Below are 12,470 nucleotides of genomic sequence, written 5' to 3' on the forward strand. Positions count from 1 at the left end.
CAGTTGCACATGAATGCACCAGTCTCCCAGACTTGGCACTGCATTTCTCTTTGACTACTGACAAAAATAAATCATAAATGCAAAAACACACAACCAAATAGATTTCTCACAGCCCAAAATCGTTTGAGTCTCTCCCATAAATTCTGCTCATGGGAAACACTGCTGTGGCACCATAACATCTTTTAAAGGACAATTCCGGCGCAAAATGAACCTAGGGGTTAATAACAGATGTGTACCTACTCTGTCGTTCTCTGGGACATGTATTCATGCTAATCGAATGTGTTTGTAGCTAGTGTTTAGCTTACAACGCTAGTATTCGAGGCACAGGGAAAGTAAAAATAAATCGCTATTTATACCACTAAAAAGGTTCAAAATATCACCAAACTTCAACGGTAGCATAATGAGGGTCCCTAAATGTTAGCATTGAGAACATTGTAAGTGTACAGACAGTTTATTGAACGAAGAGCTGCGGGAGCTCCGTGAAAGGGCTACGAGAGAGCGCTACCGGTAGTCAATGCCGCAACACAGCCTCGTACTTCGGGAAACTGGTGGTGTACCTGCGGACATTGTGAAGCTATGGCCACCGAACAGGAGTGTCTGTGTTGCACAGAGTGGGACCTGTTGCGTCACGACGCCCAAGAGACGTAGTGTTTTGTAGATGTCTGAAGATTTCACCTCTCTGATAAACAGGGCTGTACTTGACGGCGACCCAGACCGGAGGGCCAGATGGACAGTTATCCACCGAGTAAGTAAACTAGACAAGTTATGTTTTACATCGGTGCTATTATTTCAGATATATTGAGCAAATTGCTTTTGATTTTAGTTTGCATCGCCAGCTGTAAGTCATGACTGGTTTTCAAGACGGCGGCGGCATGTAAACATGAACGCGAGTGTCTTTATAATGTATCTTTTCAATAAACTGTCTGTACACTTACAAAGTTCTCAATGCTTCGGTTAATATGTAGGGACCCTCATTATGCTACCGTTGAAGTTTGGTAATATTTTGAGCCTTTTTAGTGGTACAAAATAGCGATTTGTTTTTACTTTCCCTGTGCCCCGAATACTAGCATTGTAAGCTAATCAGCGGTCCGCTCTCTAGCTTCTTTCAAGCTACAAACACATTTGATTAGCATGAAAACATGTCCCAGAGAACGACAGAGTGGGTTTGCGCCGGAATTGTCCTTTAAGCAACATCATGATTTAGACAAAATATGAGTTAAAATGAACTCTCCCTAATGGGTACATTCATCTCTGAGCTACAGTCCTCTTCCTCTCTTTGCTGAAGATGAGCTGTGACTCAATGAGCTATGGTGCACTCCATTTCAGCGGCCAACAGAATTCGCCCTCATTCAGGCAATTTAGTGTAAGTGCCCCTCAGCATCTGCCTCAGCTGTGCACCACACAACAAAAGCCCAGGGAGGCGGAGAGCTGAGCGTCTGTGGCCTATCATGCCATGCTGTGTACTCCTGTAATGAGTCAGTGTTTAGAAGGCTGAAAACCAGGACAGAAGAAAATGCAGACATTGTGCTGGCAGGGACACTTAAAATATAGTGGAGAGAAAGCTTCTGGAAAATATTAGGAAAGAGACTAATTGTGGCTTATTAAATCATTTTGACAATTCTGTGGCTGCAAACTACCACAATGCAGGATAAACATGTTTTGTCACCTATGAGAAACAGCCATTTGATGCTGCGAAATAATAGTTATGCCAAACCTGCCAGTTTGATTTTCGTCCAGATTAGGGCTCCGGCAGAGCCGTACAAGCTGCGCGAGGACTAAATGAGTTCAGTCTGTCACTATGTCTAAAAAGACACGCATAATCAGAGAGACAGAACAATTCTTGGAGGCTGAATTCTGGGAAAAAAAAAAAAAAATATATATATATATATATATATATAAATTCGGCTTGAATCCTGTGTGGCGACTACATACAAGAATAGGGAGTCTGTGTTCTGTGTGGCATTAACAATGACTGAAATGGTAACGTCTCTGCGAACACAATGAATCACCACAGAATGTCACAAAATAACAGTCTTTCTTCCAGATTAATCATAACAGTGGTTCGCCAGTGGCTTCCCTGTTAGTGCTAGTCGTGACACACCCCCATGAAAAAAGCCCACAAAAACAACCGCCTTCCTGCTACTTGTGAGAAAGCTTTTAAGGTTTAGCAGCATATAATGCACTAATGCTGTGCTACCTGGGCAGAATTTCATGCAATAATTCCTGTAACAACAAAAGAGGCAAGAACGGGGGACAGGGAGGGCAGGAGGGCAGGAGGGCAAAAGGGAGGGAGCCACAATGACCACTCAGCCACAAGCTGCCTGGGACTACACAGAGCCCCGAAGCCTGGCACATGCACACAGCTCTCTCTGTGTGTCCATTCAGAAGGCCGACAAGCTGGGACGAGCCGGATAAGCCTGCCTGTGACTCCACCAGGAAGAGGATCAATAAGAGGGAATGCACCATTTCAGATACAGCCAGACCGAGCCAGGGGCAGGGCAGAGAGGCAGAGCAGCACTTGAGCACTCACAATGGTGTGTAGGATGACACACGGTGTGTGCAGCCACTTCTTGAGGCGTCTATGAATGGAGGAAGACAATGCAGACCCATTAGAGATTACGGCAGACCGCACAGTAATTGGATTAACGCGCTTATGAAAATAAAAACTGGCATGAGCGTGTCTCCGCCAAGGTTACAGAGCTGAGAAAGATAATTGAGTGAACACACGTTGATAGCAGGTGGAGAAACCAGAAGCCCAAACATATACTATGACCAGAGAAATGTTGAACAATGTTCATCACGGCCATCTACTCTCCCTCATTTGCTGGTATGGAAACAGTTGGCTGCAGCTGAGCATTTGGACATCACCCACCAGCAGTCAGTCACATACAGAAGTCCCGCCTCCCATACCAACAGAGTCTGATATTAACCCCTGCCAAGTATCAAACGCCAGAAAAACGAGTCTTTGCCAGTAAATAAACAAGGGTCATCCAGCACAGTAGCCAAGATGATAATGCCTCAGCTGGTCCTTTCCTGTCCTCATATAGTGTCCCCGCAGACTACTACACACTTCCGCCAACCATAAGCCAATCAAATCAAAGCAAAACAGTGGCTGTGCATCAAACAGGCTTCTGATTAGCTGCCTCTACAAAAAACTGCTAAACTGTTATTTCCCATTTGACTGAATGGTTTACCAGCCAAATAACCAGATAACCAAATATAACACCAGCATGATAAAAAAAAAAACAGAAAGAAAAGACCAAGACGACGACGAAAAAAATCTATGATAGAACTGTCGAAGCCTCTATCTGCTCATCTCTTTACTGAAAATGCAACTTAGGGTGTTTTTGTGAACGTACCCGAGTCAAACTTTAGTTTAAAAGCATATTTAGGACGGAAGCGCCACTTTTAAGATTGACCGTATCTTCGTTTTTCAGTCAAATGGCCTTTTGAATGGGAGTCCTAGGGGCACTTCTACGATAGCATCAAAATCACTATTTTTAAAACACTAAGAAGGCTCGACACAACATGAAACTTTGTGAAAAGTATCACCAGGGGCTCTACACGTGAACTCGAGCATTGAGAACACTGTTCGTGTACCCAGAGTTTACTAAAAAGATAGGTTTTGAGCAACTTACGTTAGCAGTTGTTGTTGTTTCCGGGTGCAACCATCTCTGAATGCAACGTAACAGGGAGGAGAGTAAAGATGGAAACTTCTAAAGCTTAGTTCCATATAAATGCATGGATAATTCGTTGTTTTGTTGTTAGTGAAAAACAATATTGACCTTGTAGTTGAAAAAGGAGCCTCATATAAGAATGACATTTCCTCCTAAGGAGTCTGTTCATTCGCATTTGGAGATCAACACTTTTTGACTGGCGAGATGGTAGCACCCGGAAACAACAACTGCTAAAGTAAGTCGTTCAAAACCTTTTAGTAAACTCTGTGTACACAAACAATGTTCCCAATGCTTGCGTTCATGTGTAGAGCCCCTGGTGATGGTGAAAGTTTCATGTTGTGTCGAGCCTTCTTAGGGTTTTAAAAATAGCTATTTTGATGCTAGCATAAAAGTGCCCCTAGCACTCCCATTCAAAAGGCCATTTGACCGAAAAACAAAAATACGGTAAATCTTAAAAGTGGCGATTCCGTCCTAAATATGCTTTTAAACGAAAGTTTGACTCGGGTACATTCACAAAAAGACCCTAGGTTGCATTTTGGCGAGAGTTACGCTTTAATATAGAGAATTGAAACAGCACTGAAAATGAGCAGGTTGGTGTTACAGCTCAGAGACTCATCCAGAGACCGGTCATGAAACAACAGCAATACTGTTACCTGCAGTCTGAGAAGTACTGTAGAAAGAGACTTCCTTCGCATTACCAGCAGCACTCACCAAACATGAGATTTAGGATATAGGTTTTCTTTTCATCCCAATATTAACGTATCGCGAAAGGCTGCAAAATATTGCAAAGGACACTAAGATATTTTTTTTATCAGTAGAAAACTGCACTTTAACTGTCACTTTTTTTAGTGGTGCCTTTTATATTCAATTCAATGTTCAATTTGTTCAATAAAAGAAAGTTGGAGATTTGTTTTAAATTCAACAAGCAATGTGTGCAGCAGAAATGAGCACACTTTAATATCAGTTTATCGCCAGTAATATCGTTATCGTGTTATTCAAACTTTGTATGCATGCCATGATCTTTTCCCACATATCATACTGTTTCACAAGCTGGTCCCAAGCAAACCTGACAACTCTTAAACCAATAGAAACCCTTTATAAGCAAACTTTAAAAACACTAGATCAAAAACCAATCAGCTTGCACCTCCACCACTGGGTGAATTTATACAACAGAAGAACAGCAGTGGCAGGGCAACTACGGCATCCACCAGGGGTGACTGTGTTGTACAGTATAGACATAGTAAGTTTGGCCAAACAGTCTTCTCAGTACGGGCCTGAAAGTATTGGAACTCCCTTCCTATTGAACTCAGAGAAAGCACCAGCTATCTATCATTTAAAACCACACTCAAGAGATGGATTAAAAACAATCAAAACTGCAGTCATCAATAGTAGGTTTACCTCATCCTAGGTACTGCCCTTCTTTGTATTGTACGTATATTTATTTTTTGTCCCTCTCTCTTTTCTATTCTTTCTTAAATTTGCTTTCTATCTTTCTTGCATTCTTTTTTATTAATGTAATATGATGATGTGTTGACCTGCTAAGGGACTACAGATGAAAATTAGCTTTTTTGCTAACTCTGGCACATTTACATTTTGAGTGTAAACAAAAAATGTCAATTGATGTGCATTGTCCCTTTTAAATAAACAAATACATAAATAAACAAACAAGGTTATCGCATATTTTCCTCATATCGTGCAGCCCTGAATGGAGGTGAACATTTAAACTTCCCTTGGTGCTCATTAGTATTGATATCAATTTCTATTTTAATCAACTGTAATTTCAAAACACCAAACAACACCAAAATAATAACTTCATGTTAATTGTGTGCAAGTGGCCAGCTTGCTGCAAAAAAATACCTACAAGCCTACTGATCTGACCTCACAGACCGAAGACTGTGGCGTGTTTTTGCTCCATAATGTTCCCTCCTCAAGAATATGCATAGGATCTCTTGTTATCTAACTAACAAGACCACTGCCATTGAAGTCTACTTCATCTGTCTGATGTGTACGTGTAGTGCATCTGCCTGATGGGAAATTGGCTAACCATAATCAGAAGAAAAAGAAAACGTTTGATCTTGACACAAGAGTCATCTGTGCTCCACTAAGAAGCTCATTTGTTTTATCCTATTTAAAATTAGTTATACTTATAAGTCCCCATGGGGAGATTTTTCCTCTGAAGGTGACCCATCTTAACTATTTAGGTAGAACGACAAAGCAGTGCTTGGGGACAAACTGCAGTTCTGAGGCCATCATCATCATCTGGTCAGGGACAACAGTATCCTAATATAACTAATGTGCATGTCTTTGGGGTTGGAAACCAGAGAACCCAGAGGAAATCCATGCAAACAGGAAGAACATGAAACCACTACACTGTTTACTGTGAGGCAACAGTGCTAACAACATCCCGGTAAAGCTGTAAGAGAATGACGTTGATTGAACGAGTAGCTTGAAATATGACAGATGATACAAATTTTATATCGGATTTAAAATTCTATGACTAGCATAGCTACATGTATCACTTTAGCACCACATTGCTTTAAATATTTATGCTCAGGGTCACGTTCCAAATTCTCATCTCTTTACACTAGAAACTTTCAATACAGAATGTCAGATGTCTTTAATGGTCGGCAAATGCATCTCTTCTGACAAGGCTGGGTACTCCGGTAGCATGTAAGTGTTATTCAAGGCCCTCCCTCATTAATCCATGCCACATCTAATTGTGCTAAGCCATAACAGCGGGCCATGTGCGTTCTTAACACCATGCTCTTCCAACATCTTTCCAGTTGCTGACTATTTAGAGATGTTACGTGTTAGATGAGGATGGGTAACACCAGTCAAGCTTTTAAGACAAACCTGTGCTGGTTCAGTCGTGACCTGTGGAGCCTATCAATAATAAAGTTGCCCTTTTTTTTTTAAACATCCTATGTGCTGTACATTGGGGCTTGAGGAGGATTAGGCAGAAGGGCAGTCAAGATAAGTAATGGTCAGATAACCCTAAGAAATATGCTGTTGTGTTTTCTTTCAGTCAGCCAAGTCTGTAACACAAATGTTGTTATTCAATCATTTTGCACTTTTGGCGAGACAACAAATTCATACTCTGGGTAGACAAGCAATGACTCATGAACAACCTGTTACTACACCTGCTAAGCAAATCTGTTCATGTTTACTGTTGGCATGTAATATCAGGCGTTCCTTTCTCTACAAATCCAATGCATATTCAAGAAATATATAGCATTGAGATTCAGTGCAATTGATCATACCACATACATTTATCAGCTTGAAAGAACAAAAGCAAAAAGGACTTTGTTTTGGTTTCATTAAAAGCACTAATTGGGAAGCTGGATCCTGTATTCCCCCGCTCCTGATATAGCTATCAGTACAAAAGAGCAAGGAAAGCCCAAGGTTGTGTTTTGCATTCTCTGAGACAGACTAGCTAGGCGTGGTCTGTCTTCACAACGGCTCCATTGAGGGCGACAGATGGCACAGAGGCACCTTATGACACAACATGAGCTTCCACACACACACCTTGTTAGCCAATCAGCGGCTGGACTATAAAAATAGACACTGGGACAGGGCTAACCTCCAGAGAGTTGACTACTCTATTCCTCAGGGCTGGAATCTCCGGAGACATCTTCAGAGAGGGAAAACTACCACCATTAATCCAGGCACTTAAAAACAGGGTTGTGATGAATTAGAGTGAGGTAATGCCTTTTTCCAGATTTTATACCTGCTCGTTATACATGTAACACGTGACAGTTTCAGCTAAGTGGCCTGGGCTAATTTCATTACCAGTGGACATACATGGATTTGAGGGTCATATCTTCATTGGCTTTCAGGTGTTATACGTTGACAGCAGAACATAAGGTGTATATGAAGTAAGGTACATGTGCTGATGATATGCATATCCATTTGCACAAAATCAATGCGCAGCATCAGAGAGAAGCGCAGGCTTTTAAGTGGCATCTAAATAAGGCACAGAAATCTGCGTTGCTATTCGGTCCGGTAGATAACGGTCGTTAAGGCACCGGTGCCATATTAGTACCGATCTATACGATTCACGTGGATGACATTTTCCCATTCAAAACGACGATTTTCCCGAAAAGGGACTAGTTTGCAGGTATGAAATTCATTCAATGCCGTCTGAGGTAGAGCCAAGGCAGTATACACTGCACGTTTGAACGATAGTTACCTTATTGTAACTCCAGATTCTATGAGTATAGGCGTAGCCCTCTAAGCCACACTTTGGGTTTATCCCTTCGCGCATGCGCAGTCGTGAAGATTTTCTTTCCCACCCTTGCGTACCGCTCGGGCTTCAACTACGTCCGCAAATACTGTATATAAACAGAGCGGACCCGTTGCTCTGCTCCCAACATAAGCTTTTTCTACAGCTAGTGTAACTGGAGCAGGTGGCCCAGATCTTAGAGGGCTACGCCTACACTCATAGAATCTGGAGTTACAATAACGTAACTATCGTTCTATTTTGTATAGGCTTCGCCCTCTAAGCCACGCTATGGGTTAGGGCGAAGCTGATGCAGTCAATGCCACCTGCGACCCAGAGCCCACAAGTGGTGGCCTAGCTGGCTGTAAGGCCCAAGCTGAGAGTGCAGGCATGCATGATTGGTGAGGTGATACATGATTGATAATTATGGGATGCCCGAGGTCCCCCCAGCCACCCAGAGTAGGGGGCGTTCCTTGCTTTAAAACCTTGGACAGCTCCAGGCAGTTTATGTGTGGGAGAGGGGGAGGTGGCCATTCCCCTCCCACCACCTGTGATTCGCACATCCCTACCCAGCCAGTGAGGGACGCATCCGTGTACACGGTCACGTATGACGTCACCTTGCCCAGGGGAACCCCAGCTGACAAGGTCCGGGGGTTCCCCCAATATGACAGGTCTGACTGCAGAGAAGGAGGGATGGTCAGCATTCGCCACTTGTGGCGTAAGGGGTCGACGCGCTGACGGAGGAACCACCTCTGGATTTTTCTCATGTGGAGAAGCCCCAGGGGTACTACCATGTAGCCCGCGGACATCATGCCCAGAAGGCGCATGACGGACAGCGCTGACACCTTTGCGTGTGGCGTGGTGCCCGACAGGAGAGAGATCAGCGCGTCTTGCCTTGGCGTTGACAGCCTGGCCCTCATAACAATCGAGTTTAGTACTATGCCCAGATAAACTATCGATTGTGTGGGAACCAATGAGCTTTTCTGCCAGTTTACGGCGAAATCCGGTGTTTGCAGGTGCTGCAGAACTGCCAGTGTGCAGCGCCGCCGTTTCCCGAGAGGGAGCCAGGATGAGCAAATCGTCCAGATAAAACAGGACTCTGATGCCTTTTTTCCGCAACGGCTGAAGTGCCGTCTCCATGCACTTGGAAAAAGTGCGGGGGGCCATTGAGTAACCGAACGGTAGCCTGTTGTACTGGAAATGAGCCCCTTGGAAAAAGAAGCGCAGGAATTTCCTGTGCCTGGGAATGATTTGGATGTGAAAGTATGCGGCTTTCAGATCCACAGATGTAAACCATTCTTGGTGGCGCACGCATTCCAACACATGTCTGATAGTCAGCATGTGGAATGGATGCTCCAGATTTAAGTTCATTTTTATGTGGCTAACTACAGCCTTGAATCACAGTATGTCATCTCAGATAGGGCTGGGCAATATATCAATACTATAATCCATATTGATATACAAGACTAGTCAGACTAGACTACTCATCTTAGGTTTTGGATATGGTAACATGGCATTAAGTGTTGTTTTTTCCTGGTTTTAAACGTAAAGTGGTGTACTTTTCGGAACTTCAGACTGTTCTAGTTGTTTTATCATTTGCCTTTTACCTACAGTCCATAATATTGATGATTATTGATCTCAAATATTTTGTGAAAGCACCAATTGTCAACCCTACAATATCAACATCCATGCATTTGGTCAAGAATAGCGTAACATATTTGGTTCTCTCTATATAGCCCAGCCCTGACCTCAAAAGGGCTTTGCAAAGAAAATGAGACGGATATTCCCATAGAATTGCTGCTATTTAACGGCACCTGGATGAAATGAATGAGTAGTAGTTGTAAAGGTCACTGTATGAAGACGGTGCATGCACTTGCTCGTCTGATGGAAGGGGGTGGACATAGAGGGGACAGGGAGAGCTGCAGGAGGAGGTCTCGCTCTACTTCAAATTCTGCCTCCCGAAGCTTGAAGTCATTTCCTTTAGAAATTCAAGTCATTTTTTTTTTTTTTATTTCAGTTTTTTTAAATTGAAGGTTTCATTTACGTACATGTTTTATCTGTGCACAAGATATAAAACACAAATTTACAAAGGAGGTGATACAAAAACCAACATCAGGGTGGTATTTCAGAAAGCAGGTTTAGTGAAAACTCTTGAGTTTGTTAACCCTGAGATGAGGGGAACTCTGGGTTTTCGGTTTCAGAAAGAGAGGTAACTTCACCTCAGAGTCAGTTACTATGGTAACTGAGCCTGTGAACCTAACCTGGTCGGGAGCAGGTTTTCTTCTCTCAGTCTCCTCCCTCTGACACAGCTCTCTCTCGTTTCCTCATTCATTCATTCATTCAGTCTGTATCAGGCGCATTTTAGCGCAGTTTGTTATCGACATGAATAAAAAAAAAAAACATGTTGGTTTGTTAACCATGTTAGGCAGACTATAAAACGTTTTATTTCTCAAAACATGGCATTTCCTTTTCTCGACGATCCCGTTGAAGAAGAAGCTGCTTTAATTCGCATTAAAATGTTGGGGTTTCAATATCATCTCCCGACATATGTTGGGAGATGATATTGAAACCCCAACATTTTATTTTCCAGATAACTTCCTATTTGAGCGGTATCGTTTTTCTTCCCAGTCGATCAGTTATGTAGCCTACAACCTTATCCGTCCTTATATCACTAACGTCACCCATCTATGCTCTTACATCCCAGCAGATTATTTGTGTCGCCTTACGTTTTTTTGCCATCGGCATTTGTCTGTACAACACTGGTGATGCGGAGCATTTTAGTAAAGCCGCTGTAGAAAATTTCCTTCAGAAGAGAGTGACTCGCTCTGAAACGTGTTTTAAACGTTTTTAAAAGGAGTTCCACAGTATTGCAGGTGAATGATGTAAACCCTTTGAAATAAAAGATTATGGATTATAATTCTGTTAATGATGGTGCTGCAGCCTCAGAATGGGATTAGTAGGCCTAGGACTTTTTCGCCCGCAGTGTTGCACCTAAATGAAATAGATTATACTTCAATACCATTTCACCAGTAATATTAGGCTATACTTATGATTAAAAATGCACTATACTGGAATATACGCATTTACTCTAGCAGCAATTTTCTCCTACGCAAATTCTCTCTCTTTTGCAGCAGCCGCTGTGTTGTTGTTGTTTTAACTCGCTGTATGTGCACATGAGTATTTCCGCCGACCCGTTTGTTTGTGGTTGTTACCATGGTGAATCGTAGAATCATGGCTCCATTTATGCTGCCTTTTTATTGTGGTGGTGCATGCACGTGAACCTACTCTGAGTTGATTGAACCAACTCATATCAGCTGTTCTGAAACCGAAAACTCAGTTTCCCATCTCAGGGTAAATCAACTCAGACCTCAGGGTTAGACTCAGAGTTTGTTAAACCTTCTACCTGAAATAGGGCCCAGGATACATTGAAAACATGTACTCAACACAGACTGAATGCGTGGCTACTCAAGTCTTTATTTTTCTTTTATTATTTCTCTGAGGGACACAGGAACTTCTACCAAAAACCGAGACCTAAAATGTCACAGGAAATTAGGACACAGGGCTAAAAACCCTGAAACAACGGTTTGATCTTGACATTATTGACTGCCCCTGGCATTAACATTTTTCTACAGTCATCGATTAGCAAAATGGCAAGTATAACGGCTGTTTCAAAACTACACATATTTAATCAAGCCATCACATGCCATTTGCAAGTGTGGAGTCTTCTTTAGGAGACTGCACATGGTGATATGTGACATCTTTTTGAAAGATTCTGTGAAAACACAAATAATGTCATCTAAAATCTAAGTGTGAAGATAGTTTGTTAAACCACCAATTGTCAACCCTAGAATATCGCCACAATATTGATATAAAAAGGTATTTGGTCAAGAATATTGTGATATGTGATTTTCTCCCTATCGCCCAGCCCTACCTAGACTTAACTTTTTCTGGCTAAACTTAACTACCATGGCCCCTGAAAGGACCGTCATCTGGCGGTGCCCGTCGCCGGCTCGCAGTCAACTGTTGGCGGCTAAACAACTGCTGCTGGTAGCCGGCGTCCCAGAGCTCTGTAGCGGCTAAACACAACCAGCAACTGCCGCTCGGATTTTATCGTTCTAACCCTTAACCCCCAATTTTCACCGGCTGCGTATCCGCTCCGGAACGGCGGCGGAGTCAGTGTGTCAATGTCAAAGTCAGTGTGTGTATTTCCACTGACTGCAGAACGGCTGCGTTCTGACTCCGGCACAGCTCCAACAGTCCGCAGCCCTCCGGAGCAGATACGCAGAGCTTCTATTTTTGCCGGACGCCGGAGAGCTCCGCAGCAATTCAGCACACGGCAGATAGTGCGGGACAGGAAGTCAAGCACAGAAACAAAACAAACATCGGGTTAATTTTCAAAATAAAATACACCGTGCTCACGGCGGATCATATTTCCCTGCACTACACCTTGAAAACACAGCACAGAGTCGTTTCCCCTCTACTCCTCTGGATGGAAACAAACTCTTGTTGGTTTTGTGGTTCTATTCTACATGAATTCGCGAGATCTTGTGGGTCCTCGTGACTACAGCTGTCAG

General features: G+C 42.9%; 1 protein-coding gene across 1 annotated transcript in view; it reads right to left on the minus strand.

The window, feature by feature from the left end:
• The window catches only part of ncam1b (neural cell adhesion molecule 1b), a 67,239-nt gene extending 57,972 nt beyond the window's left edge, over nt 1-9,267 (minus strand). The window contains exon 1 of the mRNA XM_078245022.1: nt 8,382-9,267. Within this exon, the coding sequence (XP_078101148.1) occupies nt 8,382-9,267 (886 nt within the window). The remainder of the gene's footprint in view (nt 1-8,381) is intronic.
• Nucleotides 9,268-12,470: the final 3,203 nt, after the last annotated feature.

Source organism: Sander vitreus, chromosome 3 (genome assembly GCF_031162955.1).
Source record: "Sander vitreus isolate 19-12246 chromosome 3, sanVit1, whole genome shotgun sequence".
Lineage (NCBI taxonomy): Eukaryota > Metazoa > Chordata > Actinopteri > Perciformes > Percidae > Sander > Sander vitreus.